The following is a 27,913-nucleotide window of genomic DNA, read 5'->3' as shown; positions in this document are numbered from 1 at the left end:
CCTAACTCAACCATTGATTAAATAATTTATTATAAAAAGATATCTTTATACACACTGAGCTCTATACACGCTGACTTAGTCTTTCTGTTTAAACAATTGTCTTCTCTCCTTTGCCGGCTTAAGCATCGGAGTTGCGATGTTGGGTAACCTCCGGCGCAGGCGTATTATATAGTTTTATAGGATGGTTGGTTGTCCGAGGACACTCGGACAATCCAACCTCAAGAAGATCCCGATCTACCTATATGGCCATCCTGAACCGAGTCCTCACCAATAGAATAACTTTTGATTTGTCAGTCTGATGTTACCTCACGAAGTCTCCCACATCAATCAGGAAGAGATACCTGGATGAGCATGCACCTTCGATAGTGGACCAATCATGTCGACTCATATAGTACTCATGACACTATCATGATTGACCCTCAAATCATAGATTAATTGAGGATTAAAACATGCAAGGAATATGAAATTATCATTCCATATTTATCTACATCATGATCTTCTATTATATGCTTGTAAGATTGAGCTTTCATCAAGGATGTTAATCTTGGATTTATGCGACTGAAATATCCTACGGGCAAGAAGCTTTGTGAATGAGTCTGTTAGTTGGTCAGAAGTATAGATGTGAGAAATATGTAGTTAATGTCTAATAACTTGATCTCTGACAAAGTGGAAATCGATGAAAATGCATTTTATGAGTGAGTAGAATACCGAGTTGGTGCATAAGTATTTGGCACCGATATTATCATAGGGAATGCCCATGATGTTGAGTAGTTCAATTTTTTATGAGAAAGGAACGGGGATATTGGTAAAGATGTTGAGTAGTAGATAAGAGCATAGGAAATTCCCACCAAGCATAATTGCACAATGATAAAGGATTGTCGAAGAAGTTGATCGATCACTAGAGGAAGTTGATTAGATTAGCAAGGTGAAGTAAATATGCTTTAGATGAGTCACACTAGGAGATTGAGAAGGAGGAGTCATGGGTCTGTGTTTTTGGTGCAATGCCAGATTATTTTTTGAAAAAAATAATCTATAAAGATTTTGAAAAAAAAAATTCTTAATTATATACTAAATTTAAATTATGTATTCATGATTATTTTTTAAAATTATAGATTGATCGAGGATTAGAGTATACAAACAAAATTATCATTTTATATTTATCAAAATCATGATCTTTTATCATTCATGATTGATCAATGATTCATCCAGCAAGAACAAAATCTGAATGCATAGTGATTCATCCCCTCTCCGAGCGATGAATTTAAATGAAAAGTTTGAGCACGTCAGTGGCAGTGGGACAAAACATAGACAAAAGGAAATGTTTGCACAGAGCAAGGCAGGACATGAATAATATAGACATGGAGCTCAAAGAATGTTAGTCCAAACTGGAGGTCAAAGAGAGACCCAAAACTATAAAGTAGCATTGGCTACCACACCAAAAAGCCACTTTTGGGAAGCAAGCAATGTTGATCAACAGTTCCACTTCCAAGTTGCTAATGGAGTACGGAATATAAATTATACCTCCACAATCACCTCTCTCTCTCTCTCTCGATCTCGATCTCGATATAAAATAAATCTAGTATTTATTGATAATTATTTTTTTGAAGCTTTAAGATGATTCAAACTATTTGGATAAGCTTTGATTCAATTTTTTTTGGGGGAAAAACTGGGTTTAAGATTAGGGATTCAAGTGGAAAGATAAATCATTAATTAATTAAAAATTATTACTATAAATACCTCTAAGTATCTAAGTTTCGTTAAAGAGCAAAGAAAATAGAGAAAATGTTTTAAGTGCACAGTGTGAGAGAAAATATAAAAATATATATATTTAAGATTTATGTTTAAGTCTTGAGGTGCTTTAGCATTGGTTTGATGGCACCCGTGTTGAGTGCGTCCTCGTTGCCTACTTGCATGTCGCGATTAGCGATAAGATGGATAGAGCCTCTTGCATGGGTCACGCATGTTGCCAGCCTGACTACGTCGCGTTGAAACTATCGACCTCCAAGGCAATGGTTTTTGGGCCCGAAATTTTTCGTGATCGCTTTGCAGTCAACGACCCCAATCCGGAAACCTCGCTCCAAGCCCCACGTGGCTGGCTGCGAAGCAGTAATGGAATGGGCGAAGCCCCTCGTCTCACTGAAATCGTCGTAACTTTCTTGAACGATTTCGAAATTACTATTGCGACCATAATCCGAAAACTTCGCTTCAAGCCCCACGTGGCTGACTGCGAAGTTGTCACGGAAAATTCCGAACCCGAAAACCATCACCTTCGAGGTGAGTATTTAAAATTAATTTTACATGATAGAAAATTTAATTTAATTTTTTTTCATCGATATAAGCAAAGAGTGTCGAACTATATTAATTTTATATCAATTTTACGATTGTTGATAGATAACTCTTCTCCCCTCCCAATATTCCTAAAATAACATATACATTATGTAATCCATGACTCGGCCAACTTCGTGTTAGATCCGATGGTAGTAATTATAGATTGTAACCTCGACATTAGATGCTTAAAGTGCTAATTTATTGACCATCAGAAAACACTTAATGGTAAATATAATCAACTATGGAGAAAAGGGTCCTTCGGAATAGAATAACCCCAAGTTGAGCCACCCACTCGTGCACCTACTCTGCCTCTCGTTATGGCACTATCCTTAAAGCTCTCACGCTCGCGTGTGGTTAGTATTCTTCCTCTACCGCGAGCCGTGAGAGAGAGAGAAAGCGAGAGGGCAGCTGGTACAGCTAACAGTTCAGCAAGCACTGACCTTAAAGCTCGTACACGCTACACGCCACCACCCCATCGCTGCCTTCCCCAACCCTGTCGGTCGACAACTCGCCCTCGAGCTACCCTCGCTACTCGTCTCTCCGGGGATGATGAAGCCCGGAGGCGTCATCGTCTCATCCAGCCCAGGGAGGGAGAAGCTCCCGGCGCCGCCCGGCCTGCTCTCCCGCAAGGCCAGCGGTAGCCGGAGCCGCGGCCGCTCCGCCTCCGCCGCCCGGTCCAGCCCCATGTTCGTGTCCCGCAGCGGGAGCCTCGGCCGCTCGTCCTCGGCGGCGGCTACGGCCGCGGAGGATGGGGAGCCCTCGTCGCCCAAGGTCACCTGCATCGGTCAAGTCCGGATTCGGAGCAAGAGGTCGGCCAAGCCGAAGACGCCCAAGTGCAAGAAGGCGAGAAGCAAGTCGTCTCTGATGCCGTGCCGATGCTTCCATGGGGCTCTTCTCTGCAGCCTGTTCGCCGTCCGGAAGAGGCCCACGGGGGGTAAAAGCGGCGGGGGAGGCCGACGGTCGCTGTGGCGAGGATGGGCTCGTATCCGAACCGGCGGGAGTTGGGCGTACAAGCAGCGGAACCCCGAACCGGTCAGGCAGCCACCACCAACGGAGTTCGTCGGAGATGGGAAAGCGACGCCGGATCGAGAAGTGGTTGAGGACGTGGAGGAGACAGCTGCGCCCGAGCAGGAGGAGACCAGGGTATTCGTACCGCCAAAGAACGCACTCCTACTGATGCGATGCCGATCCGCCCCGCACAACCGGGCGTCCTCACTCGCCACCGCTCGATTCGCGGGGCCCCCCCTTCCGGCCCCGGAACCTCCCGCAGCGGAGCAGCAGGAGGAGGCCACGGAAGCGAGTGGCCGAGGCGAGGAGCAGCAACAGCAGGAAGAGGGGGACGCGGAAGACGACGTCGAAGCGAGGGGATCCGAGTCGCAGCGGCCGCTGGTGCTGCCGAGGAGCAAGTCGGAGCCCGCTCGGCGGACGTCGGCGAAGCTAACGCTCCCGGAAGCGTCGTACTGCTTCTGGACCAGCAGCAACAGCAGCGGCGGCCGGCGTCGTCGCCCGAGCCCCTCTCCCGAGGAGCGGGGCTCCCTCGCCGACGCGTAATCCTGGCGCGCGAATCTTAAAGACTCCAAGGCCTTCACTGACCTGTAACCCAGGGCGCGAATCATAAAGACTCCAAGGCCTTCACTGATCTGTAACCACCCTGGGCGCGAATCTTAAAGACTCTTGAGACCATGAATTTGATGTTGATGTGGCTTGTGCTCACATAGATACTTGAGAGGAAAGCTTTTGCTTTCTTTCGGCTGACCGAGGGAAGTGGAAATCGAGGGAAAGGGAATCCATAGTGTGTTCGCATCACTTTTAGGGATGGAAGAAGAAGAAGAGACAACCATGTGGCTACGGAAAGAAGAAGCTACGCGTCGCCGTACTCCTCAAAAGGAGTAAACTAAGAAGGTCAGTGTCGTCTGTCATCAGGCGAGTCTTCTCCTGTGACATTGCAATCTTATATTCTTATCACCGACTCTCGCCTCGACGCCGGTAGACCAGCGTGGGCAGAGAAGCATAGGTTGAGTGTGGCCATGGCCGTGTCCTACCTGATTTGATCTCTTGTGACAGCACGAGGAAAGGAAGACAATGCGGCGAAGGCTTCCCTTGTGGGAAGATGACGTAAGGCCATCTAAGCGGATATCGTCAGCTAAGCGGACTTGGGCTTCATTATTCATGTATCTACGAATAAAGGCATCATCCTCAAAGCACACAATCACACGGAAAGGAAGGTTCACGCTAGGTTTCAACGTCTCAATGTCAGCTTTGTTTTGAACCTTTTTAGGCTGTGGCCAAGGTGTCAGCAAACATAGGTATGTCCCAAGGGCGCAAGATCATCAGCACAATCTTTGAGTTGGAGCACGTTAACCCAAGATTTGATCGAGGGGGCATAGGTCTTATTCTTTCTTACGAAGGTCGAATATATCTTCTTTGGTTGTTTGTTGGGTGCTTGCACACAGATCGAAATCGGAAGAAGGATCCTCGACTTTATCCCTCCGACATTTAAGTTAAAAAAGGCTCTGCTGCATAGAGTTGGGGTGTGATTGTGTGTATCCACCTCTCTCAGCATTGTTCACGGGGGTAGCTTTTGTACCCGTTGTTATGTGTTAATGTACATAGGTGTTAACGATTGCTGGTATCTCTATACGTAAATGTTTAAAGTCCCAATCCCCTATGTTGTTCTTAGGGATGACTTCCGTACCCGTGTGTTGATGGACGTAGGTGTTAATGGTCGTCGGGATCTCCGTACGTAAATGTTTATAGGCTTACCCCTAGCACTATTCTCGGGGGTGGGTTCTGTACTCGTTATTGTGTGTTGGGAGTTTAGATGGTAAGTGGCTATCTTATTCAATATCAGGATGTTGAGATGGCTTCACGCACCACCTTAGCTTCGGAATAACATGCTAAGTCCACCATGGCAACCGTCTTGTCCGTGGGACCGATGTTAGAATATGTTATATCAAGTTTAATATAGTAATAATTGAAAAATAAGATGAATTGTTTCACTTTCATAAATATAATGATTTCGATGTAGATTTTGAAAGTGCAAAAATCGCAATAGACCCAAGTACTAATTAACTTTTTTTGCAAGATATCATTAAATATTATTTATTAAATATAAATATAAAATATGAAGTCAAATTAATTAGGACAAATTCTTTAAAAAAGTTTGGAGTGAGAAGAGAAAGGGTTGTTCGGAGATATTTGGATTTAAGAGCACTTTCAACAGAAAAAAAAAATCGAAGGGGTGTTTTTAGATAAAAACCCAAAAATTCTGATAAATTTTAGGAAAATTGCCTATATTCTTTTCTGTTTTTGTGCATTTTGTATAATCCGAGCTCTTAGGCTATTAAATATAAAAATATTTATTCATTTTTTCTTTTGTTTTGCCAAACACTACAACGAGTTAAGTGGTGATCACGACTTGATTCGTGACGCGCACAACTCCTCCCATTAAAATATTACCTCTACGATGATCGTATCGGGGTTCCCGTAGATTGAGTCGTGCACGCCGTGCGAGCTGAGTTGTCTGCCGCACGCGCCACATGAGCCGGTCGCGACTTGATTCATGTCCCAAGTCATGACGCACAGCAACAGAGACCGAATGATCTCTCTCTCAGCTTTGAATTCTTTATCTCGGAAGTTGAGTTGCCGACAAGTGCAAGCTTTGCATTAACCAAGTGAAACAATACCAACAAGTAATGATAATTAATATTGCTGGGGAGGTGCCCAATTAGCCTTCCCCAAAAGAAAAAGTTACTAATATCACAACTAACAACAATTCATCTCCTAATTTACACAACCCCACCTTTTGGGTTTCTCACCTTACCTACCTTTGGTCTTTGATCCTAATGGTGTATGGGCCGAGGAGTTCCTCTGGTCATGTGCCACACCATGATCTTAGAACAGTCAGCAGGAATGCCCTTCAACTTGGTCTCATCTTCTAGGATGACTTCATGGACAAACTTGATTGAATCCTGAAATTTTAATCACCAAAGAAGTAAGTGATAAGCTGCAGAGACAAGTGTAGTAGTAGGTGTGAGAATTTTTTGAGTGGATTGGCCACCATCAAGTGAGACAAAAGCCATGTTGCTGGTCCTAATCAGAGGCCTCTTATGCCAGACTTGTTCATATTCAAAGAAAGGGTAAAATTTTTGTTAACCATTTTTCTCGGGCTAATGATTGAGAAAGGTTGCTGTCAATTAGGCAGTTGACATTTGATAACCTTTCAGATATTAGAGGACTAATGTGTGATTTACTGCTGAAAAGAATCTAATACATGTGTCAGTTATGTGCCAAAATGGGACAACAGAAGTCAATATAAGATGAATGAAAGAGATACAAGTGATGCATGGAGTTACAGACATGGTGTCATTAGTCACTAACTTATTCAACAGATACCAAAGCAGGAAAGAACATCTAAACCTGCTATTTGAACATAAAGCCAGGGTAAAGCAGAGTTCTTGTATCCGATAACACAATGTTCCATCTTAGGTGCTTTTGGTAGATAAATGGACAAATAAGAAATTTAACCAACCAATTAGGAAGCACAAAACTAATTTAGGAGCTTCTTCTGACGATAATGATCTGTGAATTTTATGAGATCATGCTAGAGACTAACCTGGGATGTGTCGGGCAATGAGGTAGGGCGATCCCACCTCTCAGGATCCCATAGCATCGAGCTATTGAATGCAAAGCCTGAAATATTAATCTTTGGAGGTTTGGGATTCATGTCTGTGCTAGTTACCAGCAACCTTTTGTCATTGCTCAAGTCCTTCGAGATCCACCCTTTGACCTTCGATGAATGACAAATTGGACCATCCACCACCACTCTCTTCTTGTTTGTTGATACCACTGCTACTGGCCATGTCCCGAATGACCTGAAATTTTGACTTACAAGGAATTAGAAACTAATTATATTATGGCTTTAGAGGGAGAGGGACACAGAAGGAATGTGTCAATGAAACAATGGTAAAACAATTTGGAATTTTACCGGTGAAGAATATTGAAAGCTATAACATTAAACATGCTGAACTAAAAGCTAGAATATCGGAACCAATTCCACAGAGGAATTCCATTGAGATTCTTCATGTCAAATCAGTAGAATCAGATTTCAGAATCCAATTTTGACATTCGAAAGACAATCAGACATGAAATGAATTTAGGACTCAGAAAGAAAGAGGAAATCTTGTTGCTCTTATACTTTGTAAGACCAGGAGATGGAATTGCAAATCCATACAGATTTGTTCGGACATGCAAATCTAGTCACAGAAATGATTTCCTGGAATTGGAATTCGTGGAACTCGTCATTCCACATATTGGATCTCAAGCTCAAATGAAATTCCAAACTAAGAGGTGTCAACATGGACTAAGATTGTATTCTTCAATGGATGAAGACTCGATACTACCTTTTTTTTGTAGTCGACAGGGCAGGAATGCATGCAAAATCATGTTCTGTTTCTATGGATCAATGAAGGAGCATGTGAAAGACGTCAAGGGTTATCTCATCGATGAAGGAGCATATCCCCTTGTTTTAATTTGGGATACGAAGCAGAATTCCTAGGAGAAAAAGCACAAATTAGAAGAAGGATTCGATGATGATGATATCATCACACTTGATCCCCTTGTCATCATGAAAAGGAAAAGATTGTGAGCATGAGATATTTGAGCTAAAGTGCAAAGTTCTCTCGATGATCAGCAGTAGAAAGAAACAAACTTGTTTTCTTTTTCTTCGGTATAATTGATGAAGACAGAAACTTCTCTTTCGATGCAGGAGAAATTTGTACTAATTCCGTCATTTAGTTTTCCTTACTACTAATCGAGTTAGGTTCCATTGTGATGTAAACTACTCCCCTGCAGCTAATTAGGTCAGACTATAATGGATGAGATAACCAAAAGAGGAAGAAGGGAAAGGGAAAAAAGGGTCATACTCGATCTCCCTGATCTCGTCGAAGAATTGGAGATCGTAGACGTTAGATGCGCCGGCGAAGTGCACGATCCCAGACAGTCGGTGGTACTCAACGTGGCTGAGGGCAACGTTGCGCTGGTGATCGGCCTCCACCACCGGGTCGGTAAAGTTCTCCTTGAAGGTCAGGTGCCTGTACATCACGCCAGTGGTCCGTAGCATCGCGGCGGTGGCGAGGGCGTCGGCGTGGTCCTGGACAACAATCCACAGCAAAGGCGGGGGGACCAGGCGCAGGGTGTGCGCCAGCCGCCGCAAGAGCGCGCCCTGGAGCCGGTCACCGGCCCGGGTCGTCGTCACGACGATCAGCAGCCGCTGCGACGGCGACTGCGGCTCGCGCGCCCCCGCCACCTCCAGGGGCGGAGGAGGTTCGTCGTGGCTGCCCTGTCCCCGGCCAGAAGAAGACCCCGGGATCTCGACCGTGCTGTTGACGACGAGGCGCTCCACGGACTTGGTGCGTGCGGCGGGGACGCGGTGCTCGGCGTGGCGGCCGGAGAAGAGGATGGCGGTACTGCGCGGCGCGAAGCCGCTGAAGAAGCCCATCACGAAGCAGAGAGCGAAGTGCACGACCGCCTTCTTCCACAGGCGACCCCTCTTCTTGGGTCGATCCACCGATCCCATCTCCCACCCCGTTGCAGACGACTTGGAGAATGCAATTGTACCGAAGCCAAAACAATACGAACTATAATTCTATACATATATATATATATATATATATATATATATAATATGTCGATATAGAATTACTGGGGAGATCTAAAATTATATATATATATATATATATATATATATATATATATATATATATATATATATATATATATATATATATATATATATATATAGCTATAGAGAGAATCATTTAGAGGAATCAAGGGTTCATAGCTAAATGATCAATCGGTCATTGATGCGTCCTGTAGGCTCACGTTTGACGTACCATATGATTTTATCCGTTTCAAAATAAAGCATATGAGTTTAAAAAATAACGGATTAGAAGAATAAAATAATATTTGAATGATTATATTAATCTAACATGATTAGAAGAATATTCTAAGGAATATGACAAAAGTCTCTTACCCAATATTTCCTCTCCGTTTGATGCGTTGACTTTGGGATGCATTCAAATGGGTGACTGCCTAATATTTCTTGATGTCTCGATGCTGACTAAGTGTGCCTAATCACCGAGCATTCTTGCGAGGAAGTCAATTCCTATTTGATTACGTAAGTCTATAGATTAAAAATGCTTCTCTACTGTTTAGAACGAGAGAGAGAGAGAGTAATCACAATGGGACCATTCCTTTGTCATCTACCGTTAACAGGAATTGCAGGATCAAAATTTTAGGTGGAGTTCATCTAGTCAAACTGTTTGGTCATTCCCTCCTTTCCTATCCAAATTCGAGTTTTATTGACTAATCACAATAAAATAGTCAACAAGTAGGCATACACACAATTTTGTTTAATATTCAAAATGATTTAGCAAACACACTTTCAATGATAGTAAGAAGGATTAGGAAAGACTTGTATTGGATCGACATGTGATGACAGCACTCCAATTGATTTTGACCATGGTCAATTAGGATGATTCGATTCGATGGATATGTTTGACCATGGTGTTGTTAAGCCCCAAGTAGAATAATGTCTATAGGTCAAACCATGGGGATGCCATGGTCATTGTCATGCCAGCTGCCTTCATCCACATCCTAATCATGTCTCTCCTTCTTGCCTAAAACACAGATGGCATGGTTGACCAGCCAAGCTTCTATGTTTCTTCTTAGACGTCACCATGAATCGTTAGAATCCGACCCGAACTGTCAGGTATCGAGTCTTGATCTTATCGGTTTGGATCATATGTGGATCCGACCCGATTGGCACTTGCGAACTACACGTCATGCAACAATGGAATCCCCACGTACGCACTCGGATGCGCGAAATTTAAAGCGCTGGTTTTGGCGGCGATCGGGACAAGTTTGAACGAGGATTACCACCACGGGCGGTGACGATACCCAGTGACGTCACCCGCCACGACCCACCTGTGCTCTACAAGAAGCCACTCGTCAGCGCGGTAACTGCAACGAACCGTGAACCGACCTGTCTTCGGCCCATTCTCGTCCGGCCTCCTCGGGTCTCTCGTCGTCCCGACTAATCCCCCGTTCCTCTCGTTTGGGGCGGCGAAACCAATCCCGAGGTAAATCAAAGACCGAATCCCCCCGTCGGTGGTTCTTCTGTTCTCGAATTGATCGTGATTTATCTTTCTTCTTCTCCAGGTTTGTGGAATTTAGGGGATTGCGGATTTTTTTCTAGGGTTTTCGCTTTTCCTGTCCATATGGATTCGAATCCCTCCGAGGGCGAGGCCGGACGCGGTAGCCTCGACCTCAATTGCGTCGCGATCGCCAGCGAGCAGACGGAGACCCTAACCGATGCAGTGGATTTGGGTTCGGACGCGTTGAGAGTCGAATGCGTGTCGGACGGTGGGGCGATGGAAGATGCTGCGGTGGTAGGCGATGCAGACGTTATTGGACAGCAATTGAATGCGGTGGATGCAGATCGCGGAGAATCGATCGAAGTTGTTGGAGGAGGGTTAATTGATGCTGGCAGTGTGAAGGTCGTCACCGAGGCTGGCACACCTGGTGGGGAAACTAATATTGTCGATAAGAAGGACGCAGAAGGTAAAGGAGATGGTGCTATGGCTGATGTGGATGAGGTGAAGGTTGATGTGGAAGCTGGAATTCGGCATGCAGACGCTGTTGTAGCTGATGTAAAGCTGGTGGATAATATTGTCGTTACGGATGTTGGCATGGAGACGAGCAGTCCTGGAGACGAAGATGTGAAGGTCGGTGAAGAAGAGATGGCGGCAAGTAAGAAGAGGGGAAGGCCTCAGAAATCAATAGATAAAGGAGATGCTATTAGTCCGGTGGTTGATCTCAATGCTAGTGCAGTGACAGGAAGCTGTGGGGATCAAGATGTGCCACTCAGTGACCAGAAATCCAAGGGAAGGAGAAAGAGAGGGAGGCCTCGGCCTTCCATTGTCGAACTTATTGAACATGCTGGTTGCCTCTTTCCCTTCCAAGATGAGAAGAAGGCTGTGTTTGCCGGTTCTGATTTGGTGTGGGGTAAAGTGAGGAGCCATCCTTGGTGTCCTGGTCAGATTTTTTATCCTTGTGATGCATCCAAAATGGCGTCGAACATTCAGAAGAAAGATCATCATCTGGTTGCATTTTTTGGAGACAAGACATTTGCTTGGTGTGATGAGTCACGATTGAAGCATTTTGGGACATACTTTTCACAAATGGAGAATCAGAGCAGTTCGAATGCATTTGTAACTGCTGTGAGTGCTGCACTTCAAGAGGTATCAAGGCGTGTCGAGATGGGAATGACATGCTATTGTTTTATGGATGAAATTTATGCTAGCCTCGAGGATCAAAAGATTGAGAATGCTGGGATTCAGGAAGGAACATGTGGCTCCACTGTTGACAGGTGTTGTATTGCAACCTCTTTTGAGCCTCTTAGACTTGTTGACTATATCCAAACATTAGCACAGTTCCCACATGGTGGGGTTGATAAATTGGAGTTTGTGGTAGTCAAGTCTCAGTTGAAGGCCTTTTATCACTCAATGGGATATGCTGAGCTTCCTGTATTTGTTCTTGTTGAAGAACTGGAGAACGATATCGAGGGCTCACCATCCATGGAAAGGATATCTGGTGAAGACATCGGTGATCCCTCAACTCCAACTTCTTCAGATGCTGTTTCGGGCAAAAGAAAATCAAGAGTTAGAGGAAGTTCACATGGAAAGGAGAAACACATCTTTGAGCATGGTAGGAAAAAGAAAAGCTTATCTGAGCTCTTGGAAAAGAACAATGATCATCATGATGTGGATAAGAACACTAGATATGGAGGAAATGCTTCTTCACACAAAAATGATAAGGGTGCCAATTTTGATCCCGCTGATTCAGGGAAGGGCAAGAAGAAAAAGCTTGACTCTTTAGTGGATCTGGGAACCAAGTCACAGACTTCCAGACATGGAAAACAGTTGAAGGTTGGAGAATGCATGCATCAAGTGGCAGGACAGATGACAGGGTCACCCCCCATGCTTAAGTCTAATGGTAATGCATTAACAAAAAGCTCAACTAAAGCAAGTGGTAGAAAAGATGATTTTGGTGATGCTTCTAAACAAAAAAAGACTCGAAGAGGAATCAAAAGTGTCCCAAGGGACTATTCCTCTTCAGGCGAGATGCTTGCCGAGCTCTCTGTAGCCGCATGCGATCCGACTGAGGAGTACAATTCTCTACCTGTAATGTTCAGTTTCTTCACTGAGTTTAGAAGCCGAGTCTTTTGTAGTTCAGGTAAGAGGGGCACAAGAAAATCCACAGATATCAAGTCAGCCTCTTTGGAAACGGTATCCGACCATGTACAGGAATCACATTGGTCTGATGTCGTCGTTACTGAAGGGGAAGAAGTGGTATCAACCGAGCAAAAAAGAGAAGTTGAATTACAGGGGAAGCTGCAATAGAAGTAGCAGCCTGTAGATGAATTGGCACCTCACCTTGCCTTGAATTCTATATCAGAAGAGGGACAGCATTTACTGGATGACTCTGCAAATCCTAATTACATGCACATAGCAGATAGTGAAAAACCGAATGGACAGATTTTAGATGGCACAAATCCTAATAACGTGCAATAACTGGAAGGTAGAAGTTAATGAGTGCATGTCGACTGTGTTGGCTTTGACATTTAGTGGGTCAGATGATGTTCCTACCGAAGCTGATTTCAACAAGGCTTTTGGGTATTTTGGATCTCTTAGGGAAGCAGAAACGGAAGTTATAAAGTTTGAAAAATCATTCCAATTTGTCTTCAAGAGGCTCAGTGATGCAGAAGTTGCTTTACGTGGTGCAGGAAAATATAACATCTTTGGAACCACCCTTGTTAGCTTCAAGCTTAAGATTGAGTTGTCATCAAAAGCTTCTCGAAGTAGCACCATTCAGCGACTGCAAATAAGATGTATTCCCTGTTGAAACTCAACCAAACGCAAATATCTTAGGTCATGGCATCACATTCCTTACCTATGTTTCCATTGTTGCGTATGCTGTGGTATCAGTGAAGGAGACAATGGAGCAAGTCTCTGATAACATGCACATTGAAGTATATGGATTACCCCTGATTAGTTGGTTAGGCAGAGTCATTCTTTCTAATAGAATAATTTTTTTTAATATTTTAGTTATTTTGAGGGGTCATAGTGTCCTACTTGTTCTGTGGAATTTATATGGCTCAGAGTTATACAAATGCATTAACGATATATTTCATCATGAAAGATGTCATGACTAAGTTCTTAAGTGGCAGTACCTTCTCTTGAATAGCTGTTTCATGTAGGGAAGATATGTGTAATTTAGAAACTAAAGTCTGATGGAAGCTGTAGCAACCGAGAGCTCATTTTCATTTGGATAGATCGATGAATATTGCTGTGTTTCCGTGATTCTTATGGATGTCACTAATATGTGGGTGACCTATTCAAGATGGAATTTCATGTTGATTTCTAATTGAGGTTGATCACTTTGGATCTTGATTCATCTGTGTTCCTGGTGCATATTGTTTTTTTTTTTTTTTTTCTCTTAAAACCTTTTTTTTTTATGACTTGGGTACTAGAAATTTACCGTTTGTTATTGCTATATTATTAGAACTGAGCTCTCTTCTGATAGAGTTGGAGATTTGGAGAAACTGATGCGCTTTAATGCTTTGTTTGGATGCTTAGTATATGTAATTTCCTAGTGTTAATATGTTTAGAATATTAAGCTCATTGATATCATATTTGATATTGATAATTCAGGCGTGGACAAAGGCAGACCAAATTCAATTCCTTGCTATTATTAATTCATCTAAAATCTTATGCTCATAGATTTATTAAGCTTATCTTATATTCTTATTCTAATATTAATTCCAAATTTGGTAGTACATGTAATTTGCCCGAAAATTGTGAAAGATACAATTTGACTTGTGTGTATGTAACGCTCAAATTTGTAGGATCGGCAATGATTGGTCAGCTACGTGGTCTGTGGAGCTGCAGAGCCACGCGTGCGAAGCATGTAGCGTCCCCTGGTAACATATTATTAGAAACAGTAGATAGTATGTATCTATTTTATTCAGCAATATATATATATATATATTTATTTTTATTTTATTTTTATGGGCACGACTTTAAAATAATTTTATTGGGGGATTTCGTCCCGTAATTGCCGGGCATTACAATGCTTGCTGCCAACTATAAAGCCACCCCTCGTTCCCATCGCACATCCTTGGCGTCTCCTTCCCCGTTTCTTCTCCAGCGTCCGATCTCCACCCTCCGCCTCTCAGAGAACGCGAGAGACCCATCAGGAAAAGGAAAATATAAAGGCAAAAAAAAAAAAAATCCACGCGCCAACTACGAACCAAATAAAGGTAATAATCGCACACCTCCTCTCTTCGCCACCACCGCCACGACCACCGACCTCTCCCCTTCTTGGGGTTTCTTTCCTTGACCTTCTTCTTGGGATGGATCTAGGGTTCCGGCCTAACTGCAGATGGCGGAGGCTCCACCGGCGAGCCCTGGAGGCGGAGGCGGGAGCCACGAGAGCGGCGAGCATAGCCCTCGAGCGGGGGCTGGCGTACGGGAGCAGGATCGGTTCCTCCCGATCGCCAACATCATCCGGATCATGAAGAAGGCGCTCCCCGCCAACGCCAAGATCGCTAAGGACGCTAAGGAGACGATGCAGGAGTGCGTCTCCGAGTTCATCAGCTTCGTCACCAGCGAGTGAGATCGGACGAGTCTTGTCCCTTCGTTTATTTCGGTGGCTTGCCTTTGATCGTGTTGGTCGGTGGTGATGTAGGGCGAGCGATAGATGCCAGAAGGAGAAGAGGAAGACGATCAATGGGGACGATCTGCTGTGGGCGATGGCGACGTTGGGGTTTGAGGAGTACATCGAGCCGCTGAAGCTATACCTCCAGAAATACCGAGAGGTACTCTGCTTCCTTCGGATTGCATTTCGTTTCTAAGTGGATTTAGAGATCATTCTTGACCTGATAATCTTTTGTGTTGTTCTTTCTCGGCCCGTTGGATGGATTTCATTGCTGCGGATATGGTGGTATAGTTGGAGGTAATTATTTCTTTCCCTTAACCTGAGTATTCTTCTCCCGATCGGAAAAGGGGGAAGCATTATCTTTCATTATGTTGCATGAAGATCTATTTCCGATGATATGTCAATTGTCTGCCCAGGGCGGAGAGGGCTCTGTCAGGAGAGAATTAGGAGGGGCTCAACAATCTGGAACAAGCACAGGAATGGAGTACCACGTACTTTTTCTTCTGATTTAATTTTCTGCTTCTCTAAAGGATTATTGCTTTGTTTGTAGTACTAATTTGAACTTATTTATGAATGGTTATGTGTAGGCTCTTCCTCAACAAGGTTCTTATACACAAGGCATGGATTACATGAATCCTCAGGTCATTACTTCATTCATGTGGCTGTTTAAAGTTTTTAAAACTCTTTAATTTATGTCTGTGTTAAAAAAATTCGTTATATTAAGATTTTGAACTCTTCAGGCATCTTCACTAATATTTCATTATGAACTTTTTGTGTGCAACAATGGCTTCGATTGCATTGAGGTCTTTATAATTTCTTTGACAATTTCCCATTCTTGGTTAGTGGATGTTAAATGTGACCAAGTACTATGGGCGAACATTTTACATGAAGTTATGATCATTTTGAGGTCAATGACTGGGCAGAGTCAAAAAGTGATTTCTTTTCGTTAGTTTCTCACACACTGGAAATAAATGATCTTTTTGATCGGAAGAGCAACTTACTGACTAATGCTTGCTAGTTTTAGGTATGCTAGCATGCAATACTTGAATGTACTTGTGTATTTGTTGTTTGCTAGAGATTTGGCTACTATTGGGGGCTATATCACTTGGTTTCAGTCTTGCTTGATAATTTGGTGATCGTATCTTGCTTTTCGGATATTTATAATGGGAATACAACCTCTACCTGTAAGGGTATAGCTGCATACATTAACCCTCTTCAAACATCACATTGACAAAGGTTTTATACATGGGGCCCTTGGGCCATCCTTTTTGTTGAAGCATTTTCTCCACTTGCAGGAGCAAGACTGATCCTTCTAAAATCCTGTATTGGCTGGAGTCTTTGCACCGGACTACCTTTTTTATCTTGCTTCTTCGATTTTTTGAATTTAATATCATATATATTTCCTTTCAATTGAAAAAGTCATCTATTACTGGTTGATCATTCTTGTTGGACTCTGTCTAATTACCTCTTTGCAAGGCTGCAACTGTGCAGTTACATGTTGACCAGGCTAAATAATTGCAGATGAGATTGAGACATTGTAGCTTAAATATACCAATCGACTAACAAAAGTATCTTGTATTTACAAGTTGGGAGCATTATTTTGGACATGTGTGTGTTAAGAGTGACAATCTAGTGGAGATATTCCTTTATAATTTCTTTTTCTACCTTGTAACTGCTAATGATATATGTAGTCTTGCATAACCAGAGTCATTGTTTAGGTGTGTGTCTAATTGCTCATGTGCTTAATTGTTTCAACACAAGAATCATGAGCTGTACTATATGCCCAAGGATCCCAACTAGTTGGGCCAGCTACATGTATCTTTTCCCTCCATTGAGTTCTTTATTTGCAGCATCTCCAATCGCATTAGGGGCATCAAATCTCATTTTTTGCTATACTTTTTTCTAATAATTATTTACATGAAAGTCAGTCGCTTCATTCTTCCTCAATATGGATTTGTATGTTGGGTGCCTTAGTCATCTCAAAACTTCAATAAATATTGTCATCCTACTTGCTACAAGGATCATTCTAAAAGTTTGGTCTCTAGTATCTCAGTTCAGGTGTGGTAATGGTTGAGTTGTTGGTCCTCCATTTTGAATAAACTGACAATAATATGTTCAAGTGAATTTTGTTCGAAACAAGATTTTTTTCGATAAATATAGATGACCACATTGAATCTACTCCAGTTGGTACTATTTATCTTTTATTTCATGTCAAGGCCATGCAAAATCTTCTTTAATCAAGGACCTTCGCTGTCAAATCAGAAGTAACAGCAGTCTTAAAAACCTTGGGACCTTTCTTTCTTGTCTCTGTTCCATGTGTTTTCTTTATTTACATAAACATCCTGAAGTTCTGTGGTGATTAGAAGCATAGAAATAAGAAAGGATCTATGTCAAGAGAGTAACATTCGTTATCCAGTGTCAAGTGTACGTGTTTTTTTTAAATATTAGAGAGGGCTAATTTCATTCTTATTCATGTGATTCTGGTTGTGGATTTCCTTGGTCTCTTTTAATTCTGTATGGCCTAAATAAGGTGAGAAGATAAATCTAATTTGATGTTTCATCCACCTGGCATAGAATCCAATTCCTTCCTCTTTAAATCTGTGTCGTAAAGCTTCTGTGAGGCCTTCTTGACCACTTGTTCAGGCCCTTCACCTTAACTATCGTAACTGAGTGGCCTGTGAGATAAGTTAATGTGTGCCTGACTTCATTGTCCTCACACGTCACCAGAACCATTACATGCAATGTAGGTCTTTCCTTTTTATACAACGAAACCTGCTGTTTTCTAAAGTTTGGACAAAGACAGCCTAGTTAGTAATCGCCTGCATATTGTGGCATGTGTAAACACTCGTTTCATATGGTGAAACAACTTCTTAGTGAATCTGCAACTTATCCTAAGATATGAAACAGCACTGCTGCAACATAGTTAATTCAATTTTGTTGCTCCATGGATTCATAACCAAGCTGTTGGATTTCTGATCAGTCTCTTTTTAGGTGATTGATACCACATGGCTTTAGGAATGACATTATAATTAGAATTATCATAAACCAGGACATGCTGTACATGTGTTTGTGGTTCTTTTTCATCTCAAATTTTGACAGAAAATTGTGTATGACAATATCTTGAGTTTATGTGCATTATATATGCTTTTGATGTGTGACTTATTTGGAGAATTGTGGCTGTAATATTTTTAATGTGTAATACTTAGAAATTGGAAGGTTTTGGTGATTTAAGATAAAACTTGTGTTGCATCTTTCATGTTCCACCAAATATAAACTTTTCCTGAGACAATGAAATTGATTTTTTTTTTTTTTTGTATTACACAATGTAGTTCCATAATGGGGATCTCTGAACTTGGAGATTTATCTGCTTATGTTCCATGAGAGCCTCTGTATGCAGGTAATGTTTTCGATTTAAACTGTGTGTTAACTTAGGAATGGAGTTACTCATGCTGCAAATAAGACTAAAATGATGAAGTTTCTGGTTTCATTTTCCTTCTCTAGAGATCATGGCAAAGTTAAATTTTAATATTTTCTTAAAAAGATGTGTACTCATGCAAAGTTAAATTTTAATATTTTTAACTTCTTAAAAAGAAGTTACACTTCTCCGCAGAAAAAAGATTGTGCAGGTCCTTTTTTCCTTTACAAAGTTTAGCTAATTATTACAGTTTAAAATTCGTTTCTTAGATTTATAGTTTGAGATTTGTTACTTTATGAATAAACTTGTAGTGAACTACCATTATTTTACTTGGTGCTATAAAAGTTAGTGACCTTTATTAATTGAAGTTTGACTGGACACAAATTATTTGTCAGGATATAGTTGCTCCACACTTCCTACCATTCGGCATCGCTGCTTTTGCATAGAGAAAAATTCTTGTCTGCAAAAGTGCGGGACAAATGTCTGTACTTGGTGTTAATGCTTCCTGTTGCAACAAATGTCTTATATATATATATATATATCATTTGTAAGGTCCCCAGATTTAAGTTGTTTTGTAAGATAAAAGCCTTATTACTCTTTAATTTGTCTTGCGCAATTATGCTTGTGTTGGTTTTTCTTTTCCTTTTTCTTTTGTTACTTCCTTTTCAACAGTGGTACGCGCATTAACCCACGGATAACATGAATTTTTGTTGTTGTTACTGTTTTGTTATGCAGCTTTTCCAGTTTCCAATTTAAGGTTGAACAGTTGTAAAATTTGCAGTTTTGTGCAGGGCACAATACCATCTGCTTGAGGCACAGTATATTTCTTTTTGAGATATACCGTCCTCATAAAATTTCATGATATGTATCGGAATTTTCATAATGTAAATATATAATTTACTTTCCTCGTTTCACTTGAATCATGGTGCTATGATATACGCTTGCATCAACGTAATCTAGCCTCAGAAATATGTGAACGATTCCATTTAAAACCTTATCTTTATATTTGTGTCTTCTGCTCATCGTCATAGGACACCTGCTTGGGTAGTGACTGGTGCTCCTAACTTTCTGGGCATTCATGGAAAACTTGGACGGGTTAGTAACAAGTTAGCTTCGGATGCATTCTCTTACTCGACGCCTGGTTGTCACCGTACCATGTAAGTAAACCATGCACCGAGGCATGGTTTGACCAGCCATGCTATCCGAAACGGCTACAGAAATAGAGAGAAGGAATCTGTAGATCCTGTTGCACCAAAAGATTTGGTCTTTTGGACGTGACCGCATCACTCACAGGTGTAGGGAGATGACCAGCTGTTATGAGTTTATGCAAGCCATACTTACCGCACCAAACAGAGTCCATTAGTGGCACGCAGGTATAGAGCAGCGTGATCGCACCGATGAGGTCCGTGTGGCAGACAACTAAGTGTGTTGGCACTCCACAACGTGGTTCTCAGTCACATGTTGCTGGGACTGCGACTCGGAACCATCGCCTTTCTTCCAGTGCAAGCTGGTACTAATTAATCTCCATACAGCTGAAAAGGGTTTCCTGGCCACATGCTGGGCATGTGCCAGGAGTCAGTAGCACGCTCACCAGTATCACCTCAGTTTGCGACCGAGTAAAGAGATGGAAGAAGAAGAGTTGGGGATATAGGACGATGAGCATCTCGTTGGTCATCATCGAGGAAGAGGAGGCCACCGGGAGCCATCATGCGGTGGCACGAGGCTGTCTTGGCCTTCACCACACACCACAAAGGATACAATAATTTATGGGATTAAAATTTATAATCCAGAAAGCTTCCTCCTTGTTTAATAATGCATTTTTTTTGTCCCCTCCGCCAGCTCACTTCTCTGTGATTCCAGCCAAACTCACGGCCATGCATGCACCGTCTTCGTCTCTCGGTCAAACCTCACAAAGTCACTACTCTCTCCGATTCTAACTCTGCCTTCCCTTCTGTAGATTGCGCCGCCGTACAGCCGTCCACGTTATGAGCACCCACAGAGAGAATACGCATGGATAATAGTTTGATGCTTCCTGCACACCCTCTGTTTACTGTGTCGCCTCTTTTGGCCGAAAGGCTGCACGAAAACACTCGAGAGGATTCGACGTTTAATTTCATCGCCATTTCTTCATCACAGCCGTCGGTCTCGGATATTTAGCATCCCACCGCATATCACGGCTTGCGTGTCTTTCTCGTGTTACCTTATTGGCTCCGTAATGGTGGGTGGCAATGGTTTTCGAGTCGAAGGAAGAGGGTGGCACGTCCGTAGGCCCGCCGTGCCGTGTCGTTCCCCGCTTCCCACGTCGTCTGTCGTTTCTCCAATCCTCATAAGACATGCCATCCGAAGCTCTCTTTCTTATATAGCCTCCTTCCTCCTCTTTCTTCTCACTGCTGCTCCTCTCTCGGTTGGTCATCGGCAGCTGAGGGGAAAAGGAGGAGGAAGACATCGATGGGGCAGCAGTTTGCGGAGACGACGTTGACCAAAGTGTTCGTGGGCGGGCTGGCGTGGGAAACGCAGAAGGATGCCCTTCGGGAGCACTTTGAGAAGTACGGCGAGATCCTCGAGGCCGTCATCATCTCCGACAAGGTCACCGGCCGATCCAAGGGCTACGGCTTCGTAAGTTCGATCTACGTACGCTTGCGCGGCTGTTCACCTCGTTTGGGTTGGAAGTCACGGTTTGGGATGCGCGTCTGAACAGGTGACGTTCAAGCAAGCGGAGGCGGCCAAGAAGGCGTGCGAGGACGCGACGCCCGTGATCAGCGGCCGCCGCGCTAACTGCAACCTCGCTTCTCTCGGCGCCAAGCGCGGCGGCCTCCGCCCCTCTCCCCCCTCCACCACGGCGCCGCTCCCTTCCGGGGGCCACCACCAGCCACCTGGTACGTACTCCCTGCCGTTGGCCGCAGCGTTCTTGTTTGTGATGCTCTGTTAGTAATGTGATCTTGTGGTGTTTGGTGTTTGTCGCGTGAGGCGATGCAGGCATGGCGGTGGGATCGAGGTCCGTGTCGTCGGGGCCACCGGCAGCACAGTGGTACTACCGCCACTCCTCGGGAACTCCGCCGCTGCCATCGCCGTTCCATCTCCACCACGGCCTCCTTCCCTTGTACGCCACCACCGCCGCCTACGGGTACGCCCCCGACTCCGCCCCTCACTCTTACGAATATTACAGAACTAGCATCGTTCTTTCCATTAAAAGCGGGGCCCAGAGACACGTGGCAGATCCGGACCTATCGTTATCTGGCTGACCACGTGGATGCCACAGAGTGGGTACCAGTTTCTGGGACCCCCTCTGTTTTCAGTGGATTGCCGGAGTTCCGTTGGTTATCGTGTTCCAGAGTGCTTGAAGCCTCTCTCGGTTCCCCCAGCGTCCTGCACGTGCCTTGCACATGCACTACTTGCTCCTCACTACGCTTTCCAGAAGAGAGATTTTGGTCTCTCTCTCTCTCTCTCTCTCTCCCCCCCCCCTTGTATATGTAATGAGATAAGCTATTTAATCTAATGTATTGGATGTGAAGCTTATCATATTGTATATATCTTTGCAGGTACTCCCCAAACTACATGACAGACTTGGGCTACGATGCGGTAATTCGAACACCCTTTCACCAGCATGCATTCACATGTTCCTTGGCATCTCATTTTACATTGGAGAACAAGATGAACATGGCAGCAAGAATTAATGACTTGAAATCTGACTAAACAAAATGATAATTGCAATAATGTGTTGATAAATATTATATGTATGTCGACCTGCTGCTACTTCCCTGGTTTGGTGACAGAAGCTGAGCCAAGGACACTTCCAGGGACAGCTCTCTTCTTATCCAGCACAAGGAGGAATGGCTGCTCCCAATGGGTTTCTGCCAATGTACCACCCCTTCTACCACCATCAATCTCCGGGCATGGGAGTACCTGCCCACTTCTTCCCTCCCGCCAGCGCCGCCACTGCTGCGGTGGCCACCATTCCCACCATCATGTCCGAGCCTGCTGCCATCCCTCCTCCCAGTGCAGGTACACATGGACAGTCTCATCTCTGTTTGCTGATCTAATAAGCGCATAGCGTACGTGAGCTGCATCTCGACTGATACCTGTGCAGTCTGCTGTGTGGCAGTGGGACAAGTCAAAGGAGGGAGCTAAGAGGTCCAGGAAGAGAGAGGCCCTGAGACAGCCTGCACATCTGATGAAGGGGTTCTTTCATTATTACCATTAGGTCTTGGGATTCTTTGATTCCTCTAACCTGCATCCAAAGATGCACAATCTGTAACAAAGGCATTTTTCGTTTACCAGCTTATTTTGTGGTGAACTTTTGATGGTTGTAGTCAAATCAAAGTGGTGCATGCAACTTTCATGTCCCCAATAACATCATAAGCATCTATCTAGTGAGCTTCTCTTTGGAAGAATGGCAGCGTGACGTGCATGGGAAGGCCCCAAATGCAAATATTCTCTTCCCACGTGCATGGAGATTTGCACCCGACCGACAAAATGTACTCGGATCTGTGTAGCGTTTCTTGTTTGCTATGCTTGGAGTCTACCCCCTGCAAGATTCCAAGTCACTTCACCGAAAGCTCAGGTTTCGTGCATCGTCCTGTGTCCGATCCCACGACCCACTACTGTTGATGCATGTCTCCTTCCCCTTCGAATCGCGTGGGATATGTGGTGAAGAGAACAAAATAATGTGTCGTGGAGCATGAAATAAGGAGTCGCATTGATTCATGGCTTAACACGTCTGTCGATGCGACTATGGCAGTAATGATCCGATTAACGTCTTGTCGTCCTCATCCTCTACATCAAACGCTGCAGCAAGTTGTCGTGGTTGCACCGCCCAACCCTCCACGGAAGGGCAGAAGCAGCTGCTGCTCCTCCTCGTTGCTATCCGCATCACCATACCCACCACGGTTGATGCTGTAAAGAAAGCCACTTGGGTCGCCGGTGCCGTCGAGAATGGCAGTCGTCAGTATGTCAGGGAACCCTGCAGACCATCCGGGCTCAGGGGTAGGGTTTCCAAGAAGGAAAGCCTGATGGGCACTCTGTTGTTTCTGGAGACTTGCTATGGCCAGGAGTGAGGGTAGGAGAGCGTTACAGAGAGGCGGAGTGGAGTCGGTGTCGAAGGCCTGCTGCCCTCGTGCCCCCCTAGAAGAAGAAGACTTCTTGTTGTTTCTGCAGCCACCTCCAACGGGGACGGTCCTCAGAGAGCCTCCTTTGGTCCAGTGCCTCCTGCAGCCCATGCAGAAGTACCTGGGCTGAGAGAGGCTGTAGTTGTTGTAGTAGCAGAAATTGGTGTTGATGGACTCGCATCTGGGGCACTCGAGGGATGGCTCCGGTACCGGTGGCCTTACCATCTCCTCCTGCTGCAGTGCTTCTGCGACAGCTGTTGTTCCCTTTGGGCACCCCCTCACAACTTCTGGTGGTGGAATGCTCGCCATAGCTACCTGTGGGAGAGCCAACCGTGTATCAAAGGCATGCCAATAAGATTACCGTATTCCGCGATACTTCCTCAGCACTTCACAACTTACATGCTAATTCACAAAGAAAGAGAGCAACACTTTCAACAACAATTAATAGTGTTGAGCTACATGTTGTTTACCTGGTGATGTGCTTTGGGCGCCTCCATGAGCTCGTGCAATCCTTTCTTCGTTCCTCCGGAGATGGCGCAGCCCACAGGAAGACTCTGCTACTTCGCTCAGCCCCTATATTAAATTGGACACAGGGAAGAAGCACTGACAGAGGAGGGAGAGAAGAGCAGAGAAGACTCGAACAGAGGGAATGCAGGACTGCGTACGTACGCATGCATCGACGAAACGTAAGCGTTTAATCACATCCGGCGGGCCCCACTGGATGTTGACAGGTCAAAGTTTGGGCGTTCGGTAAAGGCGTCGAGGGAACAAACGATTGGCGGTGGCGAGAGCACCGCAGGGCGGGTCCCGCGGCGGCATTCTATCAGACGACGAAACGTGTTTACTCGCGCCGACCCGACGCAAGCAACAGAGGTTATCACGAGCGTTGTTACTGCTGCTGCTGCTGCTGGTGGCGGCGACTGTCTCGTGACTGAAACAGGACATGGAGCTCACGCTTCGCTTGCTTCTGCCTTGGCGTCGGAAGGGAGCGAGGAACCGAAGCACAACGAGAGGATCATTCCGATCGAATGGAACGCGAAGGATGCGTCTGTGGAGTAGCGCATGACCGAGTCATCCTCGTAGATGGATCGCCACATCCTCTGGGCTACACCCTGTTCTCCGTGACCCTACCTTTCACCTGCCCTCCCTTTTCCTCATGAACTTGGCACTCCCATTGCCGAGCGATAGCAAATGGAACGCAGAACTGCGACGAGTTCATCAGGAGGCGAGTTGCTTATATGGAGCGGAGATTAATGCACGCACGGATGGTGTTTGTAGTAATGCAGTAACAGCCTAATGGGGGCTAACGTGAGAACTCGTCGGCTGCAACTTTGTCGGATCATTCCACATCCAAGTTCAAGCATTTGAATCTTGGCTGTATCTCGAAGACAAATTGAATGCACTATCATCGACGACATTGCTTTGTCAATCTAGTGCGAGATGGTTTTGCATTGCAAGGATCACATGCTGCTGTCCCATCCTAGCCCGTGAACAACATGTCTCATGGCTTCTTCCTGCAGACTGCCTTTGCAACCTGGCCTTGTCCGGCCTTTCCGGTCCACTAGATCCGAGACCACATCATGGTCGCACTGTTCCGGGTAACGCCATCCCCTGCAACTGCAGAGCTCAGCACCAGGCCAAGGATTGAGAGGTTAAAAAGGAAGGTGGAATGAACTGCTGCCGGAGGAGGATGTGATGAGGATGTGGCCCCTTGCTTCAACCGCAAGCCAAGCCAGTAAAGTAAGATCCTCATCCAACAATTCTAATCATGATTCATTTCCTGTGCCTGTCATTTGAGCTCGAGAAAAAAGAAGTGGCAATATGGCATGGTAATGAAAGAGCAGCAGCAGAGGGCGAGCAAGTGGATAATTGAGTGGTACTAAAGCATATTGATCCCAGTTTGGATTAAACTACAGGACTCTACTCACATGATCACACTGGTCTCTGAACCCTTTGTGACCAAGATTGTGTAGATTTGTGTGTTCCTCAGCCAAAAAGTACACAGCTCTTTGTCCTGTAAAGCACATATGCCCTGTGTCTCTTAAATGTTCCTGGTCCCAGAGTAAGCGTGGAAGAGCAAAAGACACTCCCAGGCCTACTTACCTGACCTCTGTTATTAATTGTCTTCCCTTCCCCCACCATTTGCTACTATAAGTCACTCGACTAAGTGGAGTTTGAGTCGAACGGACAGCATGTTGCTTGTATGGAACAGGCAATGCCGGTGGCAGAAGATGACGGTAGCTTCGTTTTTTCTTTAGCATCACGCGAGGTGTGATGGAGAAAACGGAGGATGGCAGGTTGAGGACTATACACTGTTTGAGAGGGAGGCTGCTGGCCGAGAGAGTGGCCTCCAAGGCTGCCAAGGAGGAAGCTGAGAAACTGGCCATAAGGGTACGTGCCATATGTGTCTCAGCCAGAAACATCACCAGGTCCTTTTTGCTTTGATCTTTCTTTGTACTGTCTTTGCGTAACTGGTTGTTGTCACAGTTGGAAGAGTTGGAAAGAAAGCTTGCTGAAGAGATCAAATGCATGGACAGGGCAGAGAAGAAGCTGAAGCATGCCATGAAGAAACTGCAGTCTCTGAAGCTTTTGGATGGCAGGGGCCAAATGGGCATTCCTTTAAGCTCTGTGAGTTCCACATCCTCACAGTCCTTCCTGGGCCAACAGAGATTAGATGGTGATACGGCACAATGTGGTCTGCTAAGTGATGCCAAAACAATGCCGAGCTCTTTAGGATCAGAGGACCTTCTTGGAGATGATGTCTTGGGGAGTCTGCCAGGGGAACTGGATCATCGATTGCTCTCTCTGCAAGGAAGCTGGACTATGAAACCTCAGTATCAGGAAGAGCTTAACATTGTTGAGGCAGATGAAGGTTTTAGTCCCAAAGAATGCACTTCTTTTGCTTTGAGGTATGTTTCGTCTTTATGATTCCCTTTGGTGCATAAAGCTTATCGGATTGGATATTGCTTGAGGCTCGGTAGGGTAGAGGAGGAACCTTATGGAAGATATCCAATGTTCTTCCACAAATATACTTCTCTGTTTTGCTGGTCTGCTTTTTCCGTTCCTGTGTACATTGACATCTGATTCCAATTGGTTGTCCACAACTATGGTGTAATTAGTAGTGGAAAAACAAGTGCCGGTATTTTGCTTGATCAGACAAGTGTAGGAAGTAGAGATTGGCGATATAGGTAAGAAGAATGAACAAGAAGTTCATATAAGTAAAAGTTTTAGATATCCTGAATCTATTATTCAGTAGTAATATTAAATCAAAAGAAATTCTGTATAGACAATTAGGAATCATGTGTAAGAAATTATCGCGTATCCTGCGTCGGTAAGAGTCTTGTGAACCGGTTTATCCCTAGTTTTGAACAATTACTAGTTATTTCCGGATGTGATTCTTGCTAATCTTTTGAATCTTGAATTTACTGGCAGTGATGGGAGGCAAGAAGACAACATGCTGGCTCTGGTTCCAGTAAGCAAGCAGCTGGACATAATAGAGGTAGGTGAGCCAGAGATGAAGAACACAGTGCAGTGTGTTCTTCTTGCACTGAGACATGTCAAAGAGCAACTGCTGCAGGCTTTAGGGAGGAGGGCTGACATATACTCTTCCACAGAGTTTTTTGCTGATGGAAGGGAGGACTTCCATCGAGCACCCCTGTGCTGCAAGACATTCCACTAGACCTCAACAAATTCCGATACCCCGGTTGACATGCACCGGAAGACCTGAGTATAGATTTCCATCAGGTCTGCTCAAGAATTTGGGTTTATGGCATTGGTGTGTTGACTTCACAGGCATTATGAGTGACTTGAGTGGGTTTTGTGGTTCACAAAATGATTGAACTTACAATAACAGATGAAATCAAAACATGTATATTGTCAAGGCAAGTGTTTTGAGGGAACATTTAGTCTTCCTGTTATATATTGTATTTGATTGTGTGATGGGAATTGGATTGAGAGTTGTACACTGTTGTTGCTCTTTATATATATATATGTATGTATGTATGTATGTATATGTATATATACATATACATATACATACATATATATATATATATACATATATATATGTATATATATATGTATATGTATATATATATATATATGTATATGTATATGTATATGTATATGTATATATATATATATGTATATATGTATATATATATATATGTATGTATATATGTATATGTATATATACATATATACATACATATATATATATATATCTATGTTATTTATTTTTTCGAAAAATTCTTCATTTTTTTAAATAATTTATTTAAAAATAGTG

The 27,913-nt window shown here is 44.0% G+C and overlaps 7 protein-coding genes across 10 annotated transcripts; 5 read left to right on the top strand and 2 right to left on the bottom strand.

Annotated features, from left to right (window-relative positions):
- The first annotated feature begins 2,714 nt into the window (after positions 1–2,714).
- On the top strand, positions 2,715–4,913 carry LOC135627439 (uncharacterized). Its single transcript, XM_065133540.1, has 2 exons — positions 2,715–4,230; positions 4,393–4,913. The coding sequence occupies exon 1, from the start codon at positions 2,875–2,877 to the stop codon at positions 3,877–3,879; it is 1,005 nt and encodes a 334-aa protein (XP_064989612.1). The 5' UTR covers positions 2,715–2,874; the 3' UTR covers positions 3,880–4,230; positions 4,393–4,913.
- A 1,081-nt stretch (positions 4,914–5,994) lies between these two features.
- Positions 5,995–8,954, bottom strand: LOC135627415 (probable beta-1,4-xylosyltransferase GT43A). Its single transcript, XM_065133511.1, has 3 exons — positions 8,253–8,954; positions 6,944–7,202; positions 5,995–6,299 (listed from the first exon to the last, which is right to left on the bottom strand). Exons 1-3 carry the CDS (start codon positions 8,903–8,905, stop codon positions 6,171–6,173), a joined length of 1,041 nt encoding a protein of 346 aa, XP_064989583.1. The 5' UTR covers positions 8,906–8,954; the 3' UTR covers positions 5,995–6,170.
- Positions 8,955–10,358: 1,404 nt separating this feature from the next.
- LOC135626912 (PWWP domain-containing protein 5-like) lies at positions 10,359–14,697 on the top strand. 3 transcript variants are annotated; one of them, XR_010492499.1, is made up of 4 exons: positions 10,359–10,469; positions 10,549–13,279; positions 14,297–14,371; positions 14,543–14,694. XR_010492499.1 is itself a non-coding variant. In XM_065132737.1 (2 exons), exon 2 carries the CDS (start codon positions 10,608–10,610, stop codon positions 12,789–12,791), a length of 2,184 nt encoding a protein of 727 aa, XP_064988809.1. In that variant the 5' UTR covers positions 10,359–10,469; positions 10,549–10,607; the 3' UTR covers positions 12,792–13,753. The 3 variants fall into 3 exon arrangements, 1 of the variants encoding a protein (XP_064988809.1); XR_010492498.1 differs by having other exon boundaries at positions 14,297–14,697; XM_065132737.1 differs by lacking the exons at positions 14,297–14,371; positions 14,543–14,694 and having other exon boundaries at positions 10,549–13,753.
- A 32-nt stretch (positions 14,698–14,729) lies between these two features.
- LOC135626913 (nuclear transcription factor Y subunit B-like) lies at positions 14,730–19,125 on the top strand. Its single transcript, XM_065132738.1, has 6 exons — positions 14,730–15,062; positions 15,139–15,405; positions 15,525–15,599; positions 15,696–15,749; positions 18,438–18,505; positions 18,919–19,125. Exons 1-2 carry the CDS (start codon positions 14,833–14,835, stop codon positions 15,302–15,304), a joined length of 396 nt encoding a protein of 131 aa, XP_064988810.1. The 5' UTR covers positions 14,730–14,832; the 3' UTR covers positions 15,305–15,405; positions 15,525–15,599; positions 15,696–15,749; positions 18,438–18,505; positions 18,919–19,125.
- A 1,719-nt stretch (positions 19,126–20,844) lies between these two features.
- LOC135627234 (probable RNA-binding protein ARP1) lies at positions 20,845–22,889 on the top strand. Of its 2 annotated transcripts, none has more exons than XM_065133249.1 (6): positions 20,845–21,139; positions 21,222–21,399; positions 21,500–21,647; positions 22,063–22,102; positions 22,297–22,525; positions 22,626–22,889. In XM_065133249.1, the coding sequence occupies exons 1-6, from the start codon at positions 20,972–20,974 to the stop codon at positions 22,649–22,651; spliced, it is 789 nt and encodes a 262-aa protein (XP_064989321.1). In that variant the 5' UTR covers positions 20,845–20,971; the 3' UTR covers positions 22,652–22,889. The 2 variants fall into 2 exon arrangements, with proteins under 2 accessions (XP_064989321.1, XP_064989320.1); XM_065133248.1 differs by having other exon boundaries at positions 20,852–21,139; positions 22,611–22,889.
- A 152-nt stretch (positions 22,890–23,041) lies between these two features.
- On the bottom strand, positions 23,042–24,233 carry LOC135627236 (dof zinc finger protein PBF-like). Its single transcript, XM_065133251.1, has 2 exons — positions 24,099–24,233; positions 23,042–23,943 (listed from the first exon to the last, which is right to left on the bottom strand). Exons 1-2 carry the CDS (start codon positions 24,123–24,125, stop codon positions 23,302–23,304), a joined length of 669 nt encoding a protein of 222 aa, XP_064989323.1. The 5' UTR covers positions 24,126–24,233; the 3' UTR covers positions 23,042–23,301.
- LOC135627235 (uncharacterized) lies at positions 24,109–27,572 on the top strand. Its single transcript, XM_065133250.1, has 3 exons — positions 24,109–26,019; positions 26,116–26,537; positions 27,061–27,572. The coding sequence occupies exons 1-3, from the start codon at positions 25,903–25,905 to the stop codon at positions 27,305–27,307; spliced, it is 786 nt and encodes a 261-aa protein (XP_064989322.1). The 5' UTR covers positions 24,109–25,902; the 3' UTR covers positions 27,308–27,572.
- The last annotated feature ends 341 nt before the right edge of the window (positions 27,573–27,913 follow it).

The sequence above is a fragment of the Musa acuminata genome, chromosome BXJ2-11, assembly GCF_036884655.1.
Source record: "Musa acuminata AAA Group cultivar baxijiao chromosome BXJ2-11, Cavendish_Baxijiao_AAA, whole genome shotgun sequence".
NCBI classification, from domain to species: Eukaryota; Viridiplantae; Streptophyta; class Magnoliopsida; order Zingiberales; family Musaceae; genus Musa; species Musa acuminata.
Note: the sequence above shows the minus strand (reverse complement) of the source record. Positions and strands in the feature narration are given on the sequence as shown.

Coding starts and splice junctions, on each gene's coding strand:
- LOC135627439 (XM_065133540.1), top strand. CDS start 2,875: ATGATGAAGCCCGGAGGCGTCATCGTCTCATCCAGCCCAGGGAGGGAG.
- LOC135627415 (XM_065133511.1), bottom strand. CDS start 8,905: ATGGGATCGGTGGATCGACCCAAGAAGAGGGGTCGCCTGTGGAAGAAG. Junction 7,203..8,252: donor GACGAGATCAGGGAGATCGA/GTATGACCCTTT, acceptor TCAAAATTTCAG/GTCATTCGGGACATGGCCAG. Junction 6,300..6,943: donor CATTGCCCGACACATCCCAG/GTTAGTCTCTAG, acceptor TTAAAATTTCAG/GATTCAATCAAGTTTGTCCA.
- LOC135626912 (XM_065132737.1), top strand. CDS start 10,608: ATGGATTCGAATCCCTCCGAGGGCGAGGCCGGACGCGGTAGCCTCGAC.
- LOC135626913 (XM_065132738.1), top strand. CDS start 14,833: ATGGCGGAGGCTCCACCGGCGAGCCCTGGAGGCGGAGGCGGGAGCCAC. Junction 15,063..15,138: donor ATCAGCTTCGTCACCAGCGA/GTGAGATCGGAC, acceptor GTGGTGATGTAG/GGCGAGCGATAGATGCCAGA.
- LOC135627234 (XM_065133248.1), top strand. CDS start 20,972: ATGGGGCAGCAGTTTGCGGAGACGACGTTGACCAAAGTGTTCGTGGGC. Junction 21,140..21,221: donor GATCCAAGGGCTACGGCTTC/GTAAGTTCGATC, acceptor GCGTCTGAACAG/GTGACGTTCAAGCAAGCGGA. Junction 22,103..22,296: donor CAGACTTGGGCTACGATGCG/GTAATTCGAACA, acceptor GTTTGGTGACAG/AAGCTGAGCCAAGGACACTT.
- LOC135627236 (XM_065133251.1), bottom strand. CDS start 24,125: ATGGAGGCGCCCAAAGCACATCACCAG. Junction 23,944..24,098: donor CGCCCAAAGCACATCACCAG/GTAAACAACATG, acceptor GCTCTCCCACAG/GTAGCTATGGCGAGCATTCC.
- LOC135627235 (XM_065133250.1), top strand. CDS start 25,903: ATGGAGAAAACGGAGGATGGCAGGTTGAGGACTATACACTGTTTGAGA. Junction 26,020..26,115: donor CTGAGAAACTGGCCATAAGG/GTACGTGCCATA, acceptor TTGTTGTCACAG/TTGGAAGAGTTGGAAAGAAA. Junction 26,538..27,060: donor TGCACTTCTTTTGCTTTGAG/GTATGTTTCGTC, acceptor ATTTACTGGCAG/TGATGGGAGGCAAGAAGACA.